Genomic DNA, 21,449 nt, shown 5'->3' with positions numbered 1-21,449 from the left:
TAATGTATTCTTTTGGATGATTTAGTAAAATCTTAAGTAAACAAGCTTTGCAAAATGAACATTTTATCTGTATTAAACTGCGCGGCACGAGAAGATTTACTGCACCTGCCTGCCAGGATAACCTTTGGCACCTCGGCTTCCATCTGGTCCACGTTCCCCCTGTTAGAAAGAGGAGGACAATGTTACCAATAAGATCACTGGAGAGATCACCAAACTGGCACTAGTATTTTAGGCTTTCTTTTGTTTCAATATTCAATATAAAGATTTAAGTATTTTAAAATTTATTTTCAACACTAACTTTTACTTTATCATGAAAGAGTAATGAAATGTTGCAGTTGGGATTACAACTTTACACATTCTCAAGTAAATGTCTTTGAAAACTATTTTCCAGATGTGTTACTGACATGGTATTCACGCATGCACACTATTAAAGAAGCTCTCTGCCAAGTGCAGCATGATTCAGTTTAAAAACTTGGCTTTAATTTCTAGGATGTCTCTTGTTCCAAGGAATTCATGTTTCAGTTCAACCCATGAGGCATGATTCCATAGCAAAGAACTATTCTTAATTTAACAGACTCAGATTGGTCCAAGTCATCTGGAATAATATTTAAAAAACATGATCTAATCTATATTGGTCCCACTGTGGAGTTCGAGTGGGGTGATTATGTATCACTAATAAATTGAGTTGATCCATGCCATCTAAAATTGACAGAATATATGTTCCAAATCTGTTGCACCCTTACTTCTTCCTAAATTTCTTTCTTGTGAACTGGAATAGATTTGGCCTGGCTTCAGCTCACTACAGAGTCTGCAGTTGTTGTTACATTAAAAACAATTCAGAATCACTTAAGCACTGAACCAATTTCCATGGAGAATAATCTGGAAATTACTGTTAATTGCATTAACCTACGAGTGCTCAAAACGTTTGGGTGACATTCTTCTGTTTGCTGGTTTAATTTTAGCATTAATACAGACAATTTAATCCAGGGACCATTATTCTCTTACTGATTCACTAAAATAGCATTCAGGAAATTGCTATACAAATGTGTTCCCTGTGTTTGCTAATATACCCAACAGTTATTGTGTTTTTCTACTTTTTTTGGAGTACTATTCTACTCCAGAATAATGCAGCATCCTAGCACAGAAAAAGATTGCCAAAGAGATAGAAATCTATTATTGAGTCAAGACAATGCAAATGGTTGCTTCACCATTAAGACTCAAGCTTGCCAACAGAAACACTCACAAAATATTATTAGCGGTGACTGACATGACCTCACTGTATCCGCATGTCTTAAAATTGTTAGACATGCTAAGTATAATTATAACGCTTCTGTTTCAACCACTGTTAGAAGTAACATGATGACAGCACCATTTTTTTCAAAAGGTCATATAATAAGCTTCTGCTGAAACAAGGACATTTTTTTGAATTTTTTTGAAAAAGAGCTGGAAAATAGTAAGCATACAAATTACAGAATGAAATATTTGGAAAAATGTTGACTTTAATCTGAATATTTCTTTCTCTCCTAGTGCCGATGCAGCAATTTTAGTTTTTAGATTTTTATTGATTGTGTTACAATCTTTGTGCAATATTTAATTATTGACTTTTCTGTATGGACTCAAACACAGAAATGTACAATACAATGGTGGATTCAATATCAAATCAGCTATTGGTACAAGAAAGAGTAAGCAAAAGAAAGGCAGGGTTAAGAAAGGAGAGAGAATCTTTGAATTACATTTTTCTCCAATAAAAAACCCAGAAGAAATAAGGCTTCACATCTCTCCAATAAAATATCACGGACAGGGAGAGTGAGTTACAGCAAATGAGTCCATAAGAATTCATTTGGGGCTCACGTTGTCGACCTCCCCGTGATGAGCCCTGTCAACTGACCTCAGTCAGGCGAACGACAACAAACAGAGACAGCAGAAGCAGAAGCAGCTTCATAACTTCTGCTGGCTCAAACGCAAGACGAAGTCGTCCGAAGAAGGGACCTGACCCGAAACGTCACCTTTCCATGTTCTCTGGGGCTGCTGCCTGACTCGCTGAGTTACTCCAGCACTTTGTCTTTTCTTAAACAGTAAACACCAGTGATTACACCATTAATGGTGTATAATGGACTATCCCAAGCTTTTTGCAGTGAGTTTAGCCCATATTTATTGGGGATATGCAGGAACAAAATGCCATTCAATACTTTTCAATATGTTTATTATTATTGTGAACTTAATAAGTAGAATGGTCCATCTCACATAATAACTTTCATATTTTTGTTTAGTCTTGCATCTGCTCTCAACTGCAGTTACTATAACATTTGCACATAAATAATGACAAGCACTATTTATCATTGAGAGAACTTTGTGTGAAATATTCATATTGAGATGAGAACATGCATAATGAATTGTTTCAGCAGAACAAATATTTCAGTTCAAATAAATGCACTTTTCTTTGCACTCACACAAAGAATAAATACCCTGTTAACCTAAATGATTACATTAAAGAGCAATTAAAAGTCTGGCCACACAATTAGAAACAATTGTATTCATGTTGCAGTTTCTGTATTGACCACTTTAAATCCTGATGGTTAAAAAAAAAAAAAAAGAATTCCATTGTTATCAAATAATGTGATACTGATTTTTTTCGATTTTTTTTTGCAAGGTTAAAAATCCTTTGAAAGGGATTCATTCATTTAAATATTTTTTTTTTTTTTTGTTAAAGCTGAATACAAAATATCTGTAAAAGCTTTTTAAAAAATTGATCCAATGTGCATCTAAAAGCAGCTGGATCTACTTATCAAGCGTAATTCCTGCCAAAAATTCCTGGAAGTGCAAATGCATTTAATGATAAATTGTCCAACATTCCCTGCATTTACAGCACATTCATTCACACATACACGATCCCCTACGCATCAAATGCATATGGAAATGGTTTTAAAAATCATCTTTCCAATAAATAAGACAGTTGTAGTATAACATAACTGACAGAGAGCTGGTCATTTGTGATATGAATCCAAATCGTACAGATATGTTTGTGCCACATACATACTTTTAATTTGTTTACCAAAGATTGTAATGCAGATTCCAACTTGTTTGCTCATCTCCAATTAAAATTTACTTCTAGACACCTATTTAAGTACAATTTGTTATTCATTACAGTCCAGAACAAAAATCAAATATATTTACTATAATTTCACCTGAAGTCCTTTTGCAGGATACTTTATATATAAATGGAACCAAGTTGAGATTTTCATTGCAATTCTGCTTGCCACAGTGTCGGAAGGACGTGATAGCACCAGAGAGGGTGCAGAAAAGATTCACCAGTATATTTCCTGGGATGTAATATTTCAGTTATGAGCGGAGACTGGATAGACTGGGTTTGTTTTCCTTATTAAATCTTTCCCCTCTCCCTTTAACTATGTCCTCAGCTCTTGATTCTTCTATTGGGTAAAATACTCTGCATTAATCCTACTTATTCCCCTCATGATTTTATATTCTATAAGATCACCTCAGCCTCCTGTGCTCCAAGGGATAAAGTCCTAGGTTGCTCAACTTCACCCTCTTGCTCAGATCCTCGAGTTCTGGCAACATCCTCCTAAATCTTCTCTGCCCTCATACAAATATAGAAACATAGAAAATAGGTGCAGGAGGTGGCCATTCGATCCAGCACCGCCATTTATTGTGATCATGACTGATCGTCCCCAATCAATAACCCGTGCCTGCCTTCTCCACATATCCCTTGATTCCACTAGCCCCTAGAGCTATATCTAACTCTCTCTTAAATCCATCACTCTTTTCAGCTTAATGATATCCTTCCTTTTGCGGGTGACCAAAAGTGAACATAATACTCCAAATGCTGCTTCACCCAAATGTTGTACATCTGTAACATAACACCCAACTTCTATACTCAATACTGACTGATGAAGGGCAATGTATTGAAATCCTTCTTGACCATCCTGTCTATCAGTGACCACTTTCGGGGAACCATGTGCCTGTACTCCTGGAGCCCTCGGCTCCACAACACTCCTCAGAGCTCTGCCAATCACTGTGATGGTCCTGCCCTGGTTTGACTTCCCAAAATGCAATACCTCGCACTTATCTGCATTCTCCATGAGCCATTCCTCAGCCCACTTGCCGAAATGATTAAGATCCTGCTGTAATTTTCGATAACTGTCTTCATTATCTACAATATCACCCACTTTAGTGTCATCTGCAAACTTACTAATCATGCCTTTTACATTCTCATCTGAATAGTTGACATAAGCCACAAGCAGCAATGGGCCCAACAACGATCACTAGACAAGGCATACCACAAGTTACAGGTCTCCAGTCCGAAAATCATCCTTCCACCATCACCTTCTGCTTCCTTCCTTGGAGCCAATTCCCAATTCAGTCGGTTAGCTCTCCCTGGATCTTAACCTTCCAGAGCAGCCTATCTTGTGGAAACTCATTGAATACCTTGCGAAAATGCATATGGACAACATTTATGGCTTTGCCTTGTCAACCTTTTACATTTAGTTCTTCAAAAAACCAATTATATTTGTAAGATACAATCTCCCATGTACAAAACTATGCCAACAATCCAAAAGTATACAGTATATACCTTATGCCTCAGAATCCTCTACAGTAACTTGCCTACCACAGATGTTCGGCTCACTGATCTGTAGTTCCCAGGCTTTTCCATGTAGCTCTTCTTAAATAGAAGAACAACATTAGCCACTTTCTGGTCTTCCGTCACCTCACCCATGTCTACTGATGATTCATATATCTCAGCCAGGGCTCCGGCAATTTTCTCTCTAGCTTCCCATAGTATCCTCAGATACATCTGATCAAGCCTGGGAGATATATCTACCTTCATAAGCCTTTGGATGTCCAGCACCTCCTCAACCATAATATGGACTCAAGATATCTCTACTAACTATTCCAAGTTCCCCAGTTTTCACGTTTTTCCCCATGGTAAAACCAGAGGAGAAATACTCATTGAGGACCTTGCCCATCTCCAGACGCTCCACACATGGATATACTTGATCCCAGTGGCCTATACCTGTCCCATGTCTCCGTCTTTTTCCTTACCAGTGCCTCAATTACTCTCGTCATCCAAGCTTCCTTACTCTCACCTGCCTTGACCTTCACTCTAACAGGAAATGCATGCCCTGAACTCTCATTATCACATACTTTTCAGACATCCCTTTGTTCGTAAAGTACTCAAATCAACTTTAGCAAGTTCCTGTTTAATACCATAATACCTGTTTTCTGAACCCAAGGATCTTTCTATAGGGAAATGTTGGGAAATCTAGGACTTTATTCCTTGGTACACAGGAGGCTGAGGGGTGATCTTATAGAGATGCATAAAATCCTGAGGGGAATAGAAAGGGTGAATGCATAGCGGTTATTCCTTGGGATAGGGAATTCAAGAACCAGAGGACATAAGGTTAAGGTGATGGGGAAAGATTTAATAAGAACCTGAGATGTAACATTTTGGAATGAGCTGCCAGCGGAGGTAGTTGATGCACATACTGCTACAACATTTAAAATACACGTGGATAAGTATGTGGATCGGAAAGCTTTAGAGGGTATGGGCTTAATGGGACTAGCTTAGATGGAGCATCTTGGTTAGTATGGACAAGTTGGGCCAAAGGGCTTGTTTTCATGCGCTGTGACTCCAAGAGTAAAAGATATTTATCTTCAAAATATTGATAGATTAGCAGAATCAATATGTTTTGAACTATAGTTAAGCCAATGATTTCTTTTTATGGGACTGATGCACAGATCTTTCCACTTCTGCCTTTCCTAAGTTGTGCAGCTTTGAATGGGTGGAGTTTATTTGCATCTCAATGCACATGGCATCACAAGCTGTGGGACAGTTTAGATGAAGAAACTATCCTTTCCTTCTGCATTTTTGTCAGTTTCTCTTTATAGGCCGGCTTCCTTCCTAAAGAGCACAAAGTTAAACCACATAACTCTTTTATGGGGTAATTTAAAAGCTGAGACCATGTCCACAGAGCAATTTCTCAGAAGATTTACTTACCAAAATTCCCTTTAAAATTTACAGAAACTAAAGGACAATGGCTGTTCCTAGTTATATTCGATCATTCATCAGTAAAAACACAGAAATGCTTTCATTAGTTTTAAATGTGTAGTTAATCTCTGAAAATGGCAGGCTGGTTTTCCCTTCCATGATTTTATCTATCCTTTGCCTCTGCTGGCAAACTATGAAGATATTCTTTAGCATGGCTGTTTGCAACCGGTGCCAAACTAGGTATGGTGAAATTGATACCCAGGCAGCAAAAGACCATCAGAATAGCAATGCAGCTAAGTGAGATGTTTCCACCTTGCGAAAAATGACATAATGTCTTTGAGTTGTAGAAGAAATAAAGAGTGATGATTTAGTAAAAAATACTTTTGTCACAAATATGCACAGAGAAAGCTGTGGTTTATATGGTTTAATGTAGGATATAATCAGTTTGAATTATATATGCAGATATGGAGAGACAAACAATTAATACAGGGAATTGAAATGGTTAATTTTGCATTTAACAATATTTCATTCTTGTATATTGTATTCAAAAATACAGATGGCATCACTAAGTGTAAAGGGAAGTGAACACTCACTGGTTCTCCGGGATGGCCAGATGATCCAGGGTAACCTTTTAGTCCCTAAATTAAAGAAAACAACATTACTTAGTTTGTAAAAGAAAGTTCACCAAAGTATATGCATAAACACACAAGTTCATATGTCAGAGGGGAAGAATCAGGCGATTCAGCCCATCGCGTCTACTCCGCCATTCAATCATCTTTCCCTTTCAACCCCATTCTCCTGCATTCTCACCATAACCTTTGACACCCATACTAATCAGGAACCTGTCAATCTCCACTTTAAAACTAACCAGTGACTTGGCCTCCACAGCCTTCTGTGACAATGAATTCCATATATTCATCACCCTCTGACGAAAGAAATTCCTCCTCATCTCCTTTCTAAAGATATGTCCTTTTATTCTGAGGCTGTGCCCTCTGCCTCAAGACTCTCTCACTCGCATGTTTGCGGATGCAAACATCCGCTCCACATCCATTCTATGCAGGCCTTTCACTATTCAGTAAGTTTCAATGACCCCCCCCCCCTCCTAACCTCTAGCAAGTACAGGTCAAGAACCGTCAAACATTGATCATACGTTAACCCATCTCTGGGATCATTTTCGTAAACCTCCTCTGGACTCTCTCCAATGCCAGCTCATCCTTCCTCAGATAGAGGGCCCAAAACTGTTCATAATACTTTAAATGCAGTCATAGCAGTGCCTTATAAAGCCTCAGTTCTCCACTTTGCCCACCTGGATTCTACAAAGCCACCCTCCTCCCCAGTTCTCACCTGAATTCTCACTCATCTTTCCACTCCTCCTCCCCTTCCACCTATATTCCTTTCTCTACCTTCACAATTTGCACTTCTATCCTTATCTCACCCATGTCTTGTCATCTCTGGCCGTTGTCCAACTATCTGCTTACCAAAACCCCACTCACCTATATCCACCTATCACTCATATATTAATAGAGAGTCATAGATTCATACAGCATGGAAACAGACCCTTCAGTCCAACTTGCCCACTCTGACCAACATGCCCCATCTACACTAGTCCCACCTTCCTGCTTTTGGCCCATATCCCTCTAAACCTGCCCTATCCGTGTACCTGTCTAAATGTTGCTTAAACATTGTGATAGTAACTGCCTCAACTATTTCCTCCAGCAGCTCGTTCCACACACCAACCACTCTTTGTATGAAAAAGTTACCCCTCAGGTTCCTATTAAATCTTTCCCTCCCTCACCTTAAACCCATGTCTGGTTCTCGATTCCCTTCCTCTGGGCAAGAGACTCTGAGTTTACCCAATCTATTTCTCTCATGATTTGGTACACCTCTATAAGATCACCTCCTGTGCAACGAATAAAGCCCTAGTCTGCTCAACTTCTCTTTCGCTCCGTCCCTCAAATCCTTGCAACATCCTGGTAAATCTTGGTGAATCCTTTTAAGCTTGACAACATCTTTCCTATAACATGGTGCCTAGAATAACGCAAGACTCTAAATGTGGCCTCACCAGCCGTATGTTCTCATCTGAATTATCGATATCGATGACAAACAGTGATGGGCCCAGCATTAAACCCTGAGGTCACTAGTCACAGGCCTCCAGTCCGAGAAACAACCTTTCACCATCACTCTCTGCTTCCTTCCATGAAGCCAATTGTCTATCCATTCGGCTATCTCTCCTTAGATCTCCTAAATTGCTTAAATTCTACACCTTGATCAACTGAGCTAAGATTTTCTATATCTGTTGTGCTGATATCATCACTTATTAATGATGTAAACACACCTCCTCTTTCTTTTTGCCTGTTCTGTCTAATTGTCAAATATTCTGGAATATTTAATTCCTAATGCATAAATACTGGATAAATGAGCATTTATAGTCACTGTTTTCCCGTCACTAGCTGCTTGCTAACTCCTCGAAAATACTAGATTTTTCAAACTTAATTTCCGTTTCATAATCCCATCAAATCAACTGGAGTAAATTCAATTAATTGAAAAATCTGAAATTAAAAAAATATTGTACATTAATGGCACCTATGAAATTACCGATTGTCCTTACACTTTTTGGCCTGTATTCAACGCCAGATTTCCTATCAATGTGATTTGCTCTTAAGAATCTAATGAGATAATTGAGTATTCTGTTCACTCGAATTGAACTGATACAAAACAAATTAAGATCTCTCTGTTTTACATCTTTAGTCTTCTGCACAGTTCAAGGCAAACTCAAAGAATACTGTCCCATCTTTCAACCTGCCACATTACAAATCTTAATACCCAAAGTCCACAATTCTACCTAGACTGATCCTGGCCTGAAACGTCTCCTATCCATTCCCTCCATAGATGCTGTCTGACCTGCAGAGTTCTTCCGGAACTTCGTGTTTTGCTCAAGATTCCAGCATATGCAGTTTCCGGTGTCAATAATTCCCGTTTTTTGCATTTCATATATCCAGGATTCTGAGATCAATTCTTCTAGTCATTTCACATAATTATTCAGAATTTCCCGCTGAACATCTCCATAGATATTTCTCACTCAGCCTTAATACCTTTTAACGTCCTGCATTATCTTTCCTTCTGTCGATTCAGTTTTTCTGCTTTCCACTTTATCAAATACTTATTTTCTTTTCTTCTCCTCATGCCTCTTCAGTATCTTAAAACTTGTTTTATCCCTGACTTTTTCCAGTTTTAGTGAAAAGTCGTGGACCTCAAACATTAATATTGCTTCCTACTCCAAAAATGCCATCTGATCTATTGAGTTCTTGTGGCTTCCTCAGATTTTATTTAAAACAATCCTTAAACAAGATTGATGTCTTAAATTAATTTAGCTATTAATGATCTGGCTGAAAGAATGAGTAGTATTCTGTGTAAATCTACTATTGTTAAATACTCTGGACTATTAATCAGAACAGAAAATTGAGGTAGCCAATATCTGCGGAGATCTGAGATATCAATTGTGATTCTGGGCACCAATCATGCAAGCAGAATAAATGCAGTGATTTGTGTTCCACCATCAATGAGATTTGTGCTCACATTGGTTGACCACAGTTTGTATGTAATTTTACTAGAATCAGTTTTTAGTTTAGTTTTAGACATTACTTTTAGACTTTAGGGAGATAGCGTGGAAACATGCCCTTCGGCCCACCGAGTCCGAGCTAAACAGCAATTACCCTGTCCACTAGCACTATCCCTCACGCTAGGGATGATTTACAATTTTAACTGTCAATTAACCTACAAACATGTATGTCTTTGGGGGTGTGTGGGAGGAAACACGCATTTAGAGGGAGAACGTGCAAACCCCATACAGACAGCGCCCGTAGATAGGATTGAACCTGGGTCTCTGGCACTCTAAGGCAACAGCTCTACTACTGCACCACTGTGCGGCCCTAGTTTTAAAGATACAGCATGGAAACAGGTTCTTCGACCCACCAGTCTAAGCCGACCATCAATGCCCTGTTCGCTCTATTCTATGTTAATCGTTTTCTCATCCACTCCCTGCGCATTAGGAGCAATGTTTGCGGATGCCAACATCCGCAGAGGCCAACTAACGTACAAACCTGCACGTCTTTGCGATGTGGGAGAAAACCGGAGCACCTGGAGGAAACCCACGAGGTCGCAGCAGGTGTGTTCAAACTCCATGCAGACAGCACCCAAGGTCAGGATCGAACCCAGGTCACTGGCACTCTGAGGTATTATCTCTGCCAGCTACAGCATTGTGTCGCCTTCTGTATATGTTGTACAGTGCCCTCCATAACGTTTGGGACAAAATGACCCATCATTTATTTATTTGCCTCTGTACTCCACAATTTGAGATTTGTAATAGAAAAAAACCCACATGTGGTTAAAGTGCACATTGTCAGATTTTATTACAGAGTATTATTATACATTTTGGTTTCACCATGTAGAAATCACAGCTGTGTTTATATATAATCCACCCATTTCAGGGCACCATAATGTTTGGGACACATGGTTTCATAGGTGTTTGTAATTGCTCAGGTGTGTTTAAATGCCTACTTAATGCAGGTATAAGAGAGCTCTCAGCACCTAGTCTTTTCTCCAGTCTTTCCCTCACCTTTCGAAACTTTTATTGCTGTTTATCAACATGAGGACCAACGTTGTGCCAATGAAAGTCAAAGAAGCCATTATGAGACTGATAAACAAGAACAAAACTGTTAGAGACATCAGCCAAACCTTAGGCCTGCCAAAATCAACTGTTTGGAACATCATTAAGAAGTAAGAGAGCACTGGTGAGCTTACTAATCACTAAAGGACTGGTAGGCCAAGGAAGACCTACACAGCTGATGACAGAAGAATTCTCTCTTTAGTAAAGAAAAATCCCTAAATACCTGTCCGACAGATCAGAAATACTCTTCGGGAGTCAGGTGTGGATTTATCAATGACCATTGTCTGCAGAAGACTTCATGAACAGAAATACAGAGGCTACACTGCAAGATGCAAACCACTGGTTAGTCGCAAAAACAGGTTGGGCAGGTTATAGTTTGCCAAGAAGTACTTAAAAGAGCAACTACAGTTCTGGAAAAAGGTCTTGTGGACAGATGAGACGAAGATTAACATATCAGAGTGATGGCAAGAGCAAAGTATGGAGGAGAGAAGGAACTGCATACCACCTCATCTGTGAAACACAGTGGTGGGGGTGTTATAGACAATAGGTGCAGGAGTAGGCCATTCGGCCCTTCGAGCCAGCACCGCCATTCAATGTGATCATGGCTGATCATTCACATTCAGTACCCTCTCACACTGCTATCTTTAACAGCTCTATCTAGTTCTCTCTTGAAAGCATCCAGAGAATTGGCCTGCACTGCCTTCTGAGGCAGAGAATTTCACATGGCCAGGCCATGTATGGCTGCTGAAGGTACTGACTCACTTATCTTCATTGATGATACAACTGCTGATGGTTGTAGCATAATGAATTCTGATGTGTATAAACACATCCTATTTGCTCAAGTTCAAACAAATGCCTCAAAACACATTGGGCGGCGGTTCATTCTACAGCAAGACAATGATCCCAAACATACTGCTAAAGCAACAAAGGAGTTTTTCAAAGCTAAAAAATTCTTGAGTGGCCAAGTCAATCATCTGATCTGAACCCAATTGAGCATGCTTTTTGTATGCTGAAGAAAAAACTGAAGGGGACTAGGCCCCAAAACAAGCATAAGCTAAAGATGGCTGCAATACAGGCTTGGTAGAGCATCACCAGAGAAGACACCCAGCAACTGGTGATGTCCATGGATCACAGATTTCAAGCAGTCATTGCATGCAAAGGATATGCAACAAAATACTAAACATGACTACTTTCATTTACATGACACTACTGTGTCCCAAACATTATGGTGCCCTGAAATGGGGGGACTATGTATAAACACTGCTGTAATTTCTACAAGGTGAAACCAAAAAGGTATAAAAATGGCCTTTATTAAAATCTGACAATGTGGACTTTAACCACGTGTGATTTTTTTCTATTACAAATCTCAAATTGTGGAATACAGAGGCAAATAAATAAATGATGGGTCTTTGTCCCAAACATTATGGAGGGCACTGTATGTGTGTTTTCCATATTTGAAGATCACAACAACCCAATCTTGTGCGGAATTGGCTAACATGTTTTACAAAGTCATTTGGTGAAGAAATGAATCACTCTGGGTTACAGATACAGTCCTTGAATACAAAATGAATATAATCTATGCAATTGGGTTAAATGTTTCTTGAGAATTGTTTTTTGTGGATACATATGCGCATCAGATGCACGACCACAAAACTTATGGAAAATACATATTTGATGAAGAGGGATTGAATTATGGCAATAAGAACAAACAGTCCAAAGAGTGCCATGTGGTTTTTTTTGTGTGGTGGGAAATGTATTGTATATAGTTAAATGTTGGCTTGATAAACGAATGGTGGAGCAATAATGGCATTTACTTTAGAACTTTGTGCCAGGCATTCTCCAATTCATTGCTAAGGTAAGGATATTTCTGAAATCGATTTGATTTCCTCTAAAAGTGATAGAATGAATATGCTGAATAGGTTTGTATGCTTGACACAAACTTGATCCTCTTTGGCCTTTGTTTCTTTCAGATTGCAGTTTCTACCATTAAGTTGTTTGATAAACAAACGTAGCATGCATTATCAAAAGTTAAATTAAAACCATCTCAATAAGTCAGCACATATGCTGTCTTAATATAATTTGATCATTTACAAACTCCCTGATAATTGTTGGAGTCCTTAAAATAATTAATAAGCAGAAATTTCTCTCAAACTGTTTGCAAAATGTTTGATGTTAGATCATGTTAAATTGTCTAATATATAATAGGTTTCACTGTTTAAAAGCAAACTCTTTGGAAAAATTGGGCAGACATATTAATGAATAATTCTTGGTGTTTTTGAAAAGGAAACTGGACAAATGGGATTACTCTACTTGAAGCTACATAGCTTCCTTCTCTGCCAGAACGGTTCCATGATTCTACGATGAAATAAAGTGAAATAGTTAATTAGCTCTGTAACTAAGAATTCAGTTGGCCAATGAAATACCAAATTTGATAACTGTATAATCCCAACAGACTACAAAGAAGTAATTTATTAACTAGTCAGATGGAAAGTGACATTCATTATCTGCCAGCACTCCATTAAGTGGACCCAATTAGCCCCTTTGCCAGCAATTATCAATGGAATTCATTCATGGGCTAACAGGAATTTGTGATGTTCACGGGAAAGCTCTCGCAGATTTAGATCAATTCTCTAGTGTGATCATTAGCAATTTCATATTACTAAATGGCAATTACAATAAATGTTGCATCCGATAATCTTAGGCAATGCTCCAGAAGAAAAATCTGTTTCAGATACTTCTCAAAATTTAATGCTCAGATCAATGCTTGTAGTCAATAATTAATTCACTGATTCCCATTGAATTGTCTGTTAAAATAAGATCTCAGGAAATAATAAACAGGTGTATCCACTGTCATAACATTAGGACCAGAAACAGCATGTGCATGTCTAATATTTCACTATAGTAGAGGCAGCAATCCCAAAGCTTTTATTTTATGTTTAAACACAAACTTATGTACAAATATAAGCTCTGCAAAATGTTTTAAAACACTTCTATTAAATACCACTGTGTTTATTTGCTTTGATATTTGTACTTTGAGTGAAGTTAACATTATCTCTTTTGCAATGCACTCACATTACATCACATTTAGAGGGAGTAAAATGATAGCCAATTAATGGATGAGATTTCTAGGAGACCATCCTGAATTTAAGAATGAAGTAAGGAAGAAATGTCCACTTTACACAAAATGTCTCTATTAGTTTTTCAGGGAATAGGAAACAAAGATGTCAACGAGCCAAAATGAAAAATATTCAAAAGTAAACAAGTAAAAGTCATTTCAGTTAAAAATAAGGTATCTTTGAAACTGAAGGAGACTGGATAAGAGAATAAAGAGCCATTCAGCATACATTTTCTATGGTTTTCTGAATTGTGTTTATAATGTATAGGAAAATACGCTCTGTGAAAAAAGGAAAAGGGATAAGGCCAGGAAATAGAGACAAGCGATGATAAGAGAGCCAATCGCTGAATTTTTGCAAGGTCAGTCAGTAACATTTTTGTCAAACACTAAGACCTTGAGAAAGGGTCCATCAAATATACAATTTGAACAAGTTTAGATCATCTCTTTAAATTTTAGTGTGGAAATTGAAAGTACCAATGGCTCTCATAAAAGCCTTAAGAAAATCTCAAACTTTATCTACTTCAGGATGTTAACTGCTCCATGGACCACTCATGAATTTCTTTCTTTCTGCGATCAGTTTAGTTTAGTTCAGTTTAGAGATACAGATAGGAAACAGTGCCTTCGGCCCACCGAGTTCGCACCGACCAGCGAACCCTATTACCTTAGCACGCACTACACACGAGGGACAATTTACAATTTTTAATGAAGCCAATTAACCTCAAACCTGCACATCTTTGGATTGCGGGAGGAAATCTGAGCACCCGGGGAAAACCCACGCAGCCACGGGCAGAACCAGCAGTCAGGATCGAACCCGGGTCTCTGCTGCTGTAAGGCAGCAACTCTGCTGCTGCACCACCGTGCCACTCATACACCATAAAATAACAGTGTAACTATTCAGGATGTGTGCTGCTAAGAACCGTCACTGGCAAAACTACTGTTTGTTGCCCTTTCTTGTTTTAACATAGAAACATAGAAAATAGGTGCAGGAGGAGGCCATTCGGCTCTTCAAGCCAGCACCGCCATTCATTGTGATCATGGATGATCGTCCCCAATAAATACCCCGTGCCCGCCTTCTCCCCATATCCCTTGATTCCACTAGCCCCTAGCCTCTATCTAACTCTCTCTTAAATCCATCCAGTGACTTGGCTTCCACTGCCCTCTGTGGCAGAGAATTCCACAAATACACAACTCTCTGGGTGAAAAAGGTTTTTCTCACTTCATTTTTATCTGGGAAGCCAGTGGTGAACCACTCTTCCTCAACTTCTTGGGTCCATATGATGAAGGTACTCCCATTCTACTGTTGGGAGCTGCAGGTTTTAGACCAAGATTTAATACAGTTGTGTATATTTCCTGGAAATTGTAGTACTCTGAAAAAAGGGTAGCCTGGCCATTGTATGGTGCCACAAGGACCATTTTTTCCCCCAACGTTGAAAGGGTGCTGCACTTTATTGCAAAGGGAAAGTTACTGATTAAAGGAGAATCAGGTGGTAGTTTATTACTATGCACCAACTTTTCTTGTCCTTCTAGGTAGTAGAAAGGTGCTTCCAATTAAGTTCTAACTAGTTGCTGCTATAAAATTTATAGATGGTAATCCTGTAGCTACATGGAGTAGCATGAGATAAGAGCCCAGAAAACAAAAAAACAGATTTAAACTGATGTTTAATCTGATAGAATATGGTTAATGATACTGCTCAAATTGTCTTTGAAGGGATCAATTTGCTTTCATTTTATATAAATGATTTGGACAAAGGAACGAGATCATCATAAAAAAAGTTTCTGAACAAAATCAAATTAAGGGACTCAACAAATGGTGAGGAAACAGTGAGGAAGAGTATTAAAACAATAGAAAAACAGATTGGGAGAATGAATGGAAAGATTACAAGTTCAGCTCTTTGCAGAGTAATATATTCTGAGGGAATAGATTCTTTATTTTACAGAACATCCAACTAAAACCAAATATTCTAAAATTCTGTTAGCTACCTGATCTTTTATGGCAAATTCTCGCACCTATGATAGTGCCTTTTCTGATCAGCAAATTCAATGGTTCTATTAAGTTATAAAGGATTACAGAGCTGAACCCATTACATGATTTTTTTCCAATTATTCAAAATTTCCAGAAAATCCTCTTGCTGAGTGCTGTAAATAGGCACCATGGCCTATTTGCTGGTCCTAAATTAGGACTGATGACTTCAAAAATTGTCAACCTATCCCCTTTCTCAAACTAAGTCGATATGATTGATCTTGAACTTCAATGAGGTGTGAAGGATGTAAACCAGTGGTTCACATTTATATTCAAATTGGTTTCAGCATTGTCAAATGAATGCCATTATTGCCTTTAGCCAGATCAACTTGGAAGTTTAACAGGGACTATTGTTACATTAGGTGTTCAAAGATTTGATATTGCAGACCCTGTATCACTACCAGCAAGTTGGTATCAATAAGCGAGTTCGATATCTCGCCTGAGCATAGGTCGCAAGGGTAAAACATTCTCGCCGGCTGATCTGCTGCGTGTATACAGACCTGCATTTCATCCGTATTTTCCAGTTTTGCTTTGTAGAGGTAAGAAAATATTGCTTTAAAAAATATTAATTAGGTGTATTTATAGTTAAATTGTACTCCGGTAGACACAAAATGCTGGAGTAACTTACTTCTTACCTCTACAAAGCAAAACTGGAAAATACAGAAGAAACGCAGGTCTGTATACATGCAGCAGATCAGCCGGCGAGAATGTTTTGCCCCTGCGACCTATGACCGGTGCATGCTCAGTCAAGATACCAAACTCGCTTATTTTACAAGTGAAAACTAATACATTCATCGTGAAACAGTTGTACTATTTCTTTGTGAATAGCCAAATAATTTTTCAAAGAAAGGAACGTGCCTGACTGCAAGCTGGAAATGTCTTCCATTAAAAAAAAAATGTACACATTGGCCGAGCCAACTGCAGGAAGTTTCTTCTGGCAGTTCTAGTAACATAACTCAAAAAGAAGCCAAGGTGATATTCATCACAATCACACCAGTGCAGAGCCACTCAATTTTCAGCAAAGTGCAGATGATACATACTAAGTTCGCAATGTTACCAATTCAGACACAATCACCCAAACAATCACATACCTTAAACACAATATTCTAACTTTCCATTAACCCTGCCCTCCTTGATTGCTAATTAATGCTTCACTTCTTCCTTAAATTCATTAAAAAATTCTCAATAAAAAATAAACAAAACCAGGTAAATAAGTAATAAATTGCCTACCTTTCGGCCTTTTGGTCCCTGTAGTCCCAGGGCACCAGGACGGCCCCGGTCACCCTGTAAAACAACAAAACCAAATTTTTACGTTAAAAATAAGTTTTAAATCTGTTAATGTTAATGGTACAAAAATATCCAGCCTAATTTCATGAGGTTAGCTAACAGCTTTGTCATTCTGTTATTAATGATATAAATAGCAATTTCAGCATGCATCTAAAAATCTTAAAATCACCAAAGGATGCCTGGTAATATGTTTACATTATAGTATCTAATTTTCTATCTCTTCACAAAGGGTGTTCCAGATATGAACACACTGCTGTAATACTAAAGGTCCGTTTTACAATCAATGATTCCCAAGATGGAAGTGATTTTTCTCATTTTTTCAACAAAATATTTTGCTTACAACTTGTGGTTTGCTATTTTCTGTATTTGAAGTTTGTGTTTTTTTACTGAATACTGCATTGTCTTCAGTTTGCTACTACTAATTTGCATTGCATAAAGAATTTCATTATTCCAATGCTGGCACATATGATAATTAAACACTCTTGACTGTTGACCCATCTAACAATGCAATTTGGTTGTTGTTGTGACTCATATACAAACTTTAGCTGCAACATATCAATTTTTGGTAGTGATATACTTACCGATGTTCAAAGTTTAGGACTTGTTTAGTTTAGTTTAAGCATTAAAGACTTCACACATAGTTTGGTTTGAGAATACATACCGATATCAACATCAGCATCGAAACTTTTTATTGCAGTAATTTAAAAATAAATTTCCCTCTTTTGAGTACCTTACATTATGTTTCTCTGCACACAACTGTAAACTATTGTTCTTGTAACAATATTCTTCATTCTAACCTTGTGTCCATTTGGTGCTTTTCCTGGAGAGATGCCAGGTTCACCTTTATGGCCCTGTAAGAAAAGGAAATAAGAGTTTCTAAAATTTGCCATGTGAAACAATGAACTGAACAAAGTCATAGAGCTGTGCAGCACTGAAACGGGCCCTTTGGCCTACCTTGTCCAGGCCAAACAAGTTAGCATATTGAGATAGTCCCATCTGCTTGCATTTGGCCTATATCCCTCCAAACTCATTCTATCCATATATATCTGCCCAAATATCTTTTAAAGACAGACAGTTCTTAGAGGAACATAGTATTTGTATGAGGAGAGCATTACATTTGTCTGGGTTATTCCAGCATTCATACTGGTGACTACTGGCTCAAAAATCTAATCTTAGACTCTGGAGCATAATGTTGACATAAGTCACAAAACAGTATTTTTATCAAATGGGACATAAATATAGCAGGAAGTCGAGATGGTGTTTACTAAAACTGGAACTCTTGAATAGCCTCTACATCAATGTGTTATGTGGTGAAGTCCTGTCAAATAACAGCCGAAAATTATTTTTTTCCACACAGAAACCTGGAAACAAAACCTGATAAACAGCCAAAAATTTCACTGATGCAAACGCAACTGGTAGCAAATAAAATAAATTTGTGCCTGCTGCTGGAAATGATCACTTCAAGTCCAATACTCAAACCTCCTGAGTTACAGCCTTACAAGGTCAATATTACGGTCAATAAGAACATCACACCTAAGGTACAAATATCACTTGTAGTTTTAGTCATGGCAAATATTAAGTGTGAAAAGAAAGCCTAAAAATGACTTATTATTGTCATGTTCAAACATTGTATTGAAGTCTTTGTCAGTTAAATCTCCATTGTGTTAGCGTAGTCTTTGCAGTCTTTAATCTAGAAACACAAAGAACTTTAGGTCAGTCTGAAGAAAGATCTCAACCCAAAACATCACCTGTCAATTCCCTCCACAGATGCTGCCTGACTCACTGAGTTCCTCTAGCACTTTGTGTAGTATTTTAGTCTGTGCTGGACAAATTCCCAGATGTGGCAAGCTGGATATTGGGTTCAATTATAAAGGTGCAATACACAAGAGCATCTTATTTGACAGTCATGGCCTTCCATTCAGATTATTCAATGCTTGCCAAAACAATTGGCATGGAGGATTTCTAGTTTTATAGACAACTTCAAAGTCAACACGTCTGATTGTAATGTGGATTAAAGTAATTTGTCCCTCATTGGACAGTGGTAGATGGGTAGCTAGAAGATCTGGATGGGATATATAATTGCCTAAAATTTGTGATGATAATTGCTCAGCTATCAGCACTTGCACTTAGAATGAAGAAAAGCAGACATCTGGATATTCACATGTTCAGTTAAATGAAGAAATCCAAGAATTTCTGCCAATGACTCCCTGCACCCACATAGACTGTGATTTTGTTTTCTTTGGCAATCACGTAAAAGCAATTTACATGCAACGGGGAGAAATGCATCTCTGACCATTAGTGTAAGTCTGAGTGAGTTTTGGACACTTGTTATACTCATCACTGCATATTCAATGCCACCAATGCCAGTAGAGTGTGATATGCAATTGTAAGTACAGCCAACAGCCAAATCTCATCCTTACACTTGGCGTTGGCAACCAAAAACATTTTTTCTATAAATATTTTAATGAACCACTGTAAAAAAAAGAAAATATGTCTGATGTTCACTAAGGCTCCAAGGCCAAGCACAATCACAAGTACTACTGAACAACTCCTTTGGTAGTCCAAGGATATCGTGAGAAATGAATTCAAAATCCTGTAAATTATAAAAAAAATAATAATAACTTTCATAAATTAAAAACAAAAGCCTATTAATTCATTTACCCTGAAATTAAATCTTAACAACTTTGCATACAGCAGTAGCTCTGGGTTTAAAAGTTCATGTTTAAGTTGAGTTTATTATTGTATGCACAGGTACAGTGAAAATTCTTGCTTGGAGTAGCATCAGCACAGCCATGCTATAGGTTTTTGATATTTAATCATACAAAAGGACAGCCCCCCCCCCCCCTCCAACAAAACAACGTGGACACGAATTTACCTTACAGAGGACATTCAGCACACTTAAATAGGTTAAGTACCTTAAATTAGAACATACTTGAATGCTGCTTGTGCTTGGAGAATGTTTATAACAACCTGAATGGAAAAATGTGATATTTATCTGCAATAGTAGTTTTGTGCTTTTCTTGTTTAAGAGGCTTGTTGTGGGTTTTAATATCCTTGCCCAACTTTGCAGCATCGTCTCTAAATAATCAGGTACTTAATCCCTGTTGTTATGTTTGGTGGGGTAGAGGTTGTTGGGGAGAGTAGGATTTGGGTGTGGAAAGAGTAACTGTTTGTGGGTGTCTGTGCATTTATCGCTAAAAAAACAGTATTTTGTTGTTCTATGCAAGTCATCTTGATCTATATTGTAAGCTCAACAAACATGTTGCACTACTGTTTGGATACTTTCACTCCTGGAAGAAGCCATTCCAATAATTTTGCCAGAACCAATATTTCTATAATCTTCAAGAAATTTACGGGAAAAAACCCCTCAATTTAAACCACAGAATTGGGAATGTAGTTGAAAAGGAACATCATCAGCATGTTTAAAGCAATTTAAATAATTACTTATTTCTAAGAACAAGTTGTTTGAAAATACCATAATTATTATATTATTTGATGCACATCTGTGATCAAAACCATTCATAATCAGGCTAACTATCCACATAGTTAACTGATTTCGTATTATCTCAATGACAGACAGACAGAAAGCAAAGAGTGGGGATAAATGGGTCCCTTTCGGAATGGCAGGCAGTGACCAGTGGGGTACCGCAAGGTTCGGTGCTGGGACCGCAGCTATTTACGATATACATTAATGACTTAGACGAAGGGATTAAAAGTACCATTAACAAATTTGCAGATGATACTAAGCTGGGGGGTAGTGTGAATTGTGAGGAAGATGCAATAAGGCTGCAGGGTGACTTGGACAGGTTGTGTGAGTGGGCGGATACATGGCAGATGCAGTTTAATGTAGATAAGTGTGAGGTTATTCACTTTGGAAGTAAGAATAGAAAGGCAGATTATTATCTGAATGGTGTCAAGTTAGGAGGAGGGGGAGTTCAACGAGATCTGGGTGTCCTAGTGCACCAGTCAATGAAAGGAAGCATGCAGGTACAGCAGGCAGTGAAGAAAGCCAATGGAATGTTGGCCTTCATAACAAGAGGAGTTGAGTATAGGAGCAAAGAGTCCTTCTACAGTTGTACCGGGCCCTGGTGAGACCGCACCTGGAGTACTGTGTGCAGTTTTGGTCTCCAAATTTGAGGAAGGATATTCTTGCTATGGAGGGCGTGCAGCGTAGGTTCACTAGGTTAATTCCCGGAATGGCGGGACTGTCGTATGTTGAAAGGCTGGAGCGATTAGGCTTGTATACACTGGAATTTAGAAGGATGAGGGGGGATCTTATTGAAACATATAAGATAATTAGGGGATTGGACACATTAGAGGCAGGAAACATGTTCCCAATGTTGGGGGAGTCCAG

The 21,449-nt window shown here is 38.2% G+C and overlaps 1 protein-coding gene across 1 annotated transcript in view; it reads right to left on the bottom strand.

Annotated features, from left to right (window-relative positions):
* LOC144608367 (uncharacterized) overlaps positions 1-21,449 on the bottom strand; it is a 334,350-nt gene that overhangs the window by 218,463 nt on the left and 94,438 nt on the right. Inside the window, 5 exon segments of the mRNA XM_078426045.1 lie at positions 110-142; positions 145-159; positions 6,601-6,645; positions 17,039-17,092; positions 17,893-17,946. Coding sequence (XP_078282171.1) covers positions 110-142; positions 145-159; positions 6,601-6,645; positions 17,039-17,092; positions 17,893-17,946 — 201 coding nt within the window.

The sequence above is a fragment of the Rhinoraja longicauda genome, chromosome 31, assembly GCF_053455715.1.
Source record: "Rhinoraja longicauda isolate Sanriku21f chromosome 31, sRhiLon1.1, whole genome shotgun sequence".
Lineage (NCBI taxonomy): Eukaryota > Metazoa > Chordata > Chondrichthyes > Rajiformes > Arhynchobatidae > Rhinoraja > Rhinoraja longicauda.
Note: the sequence above shows the minus strand (reverse complement) of the source record. Positions and strands in the feature narration are given on the sequence as shown.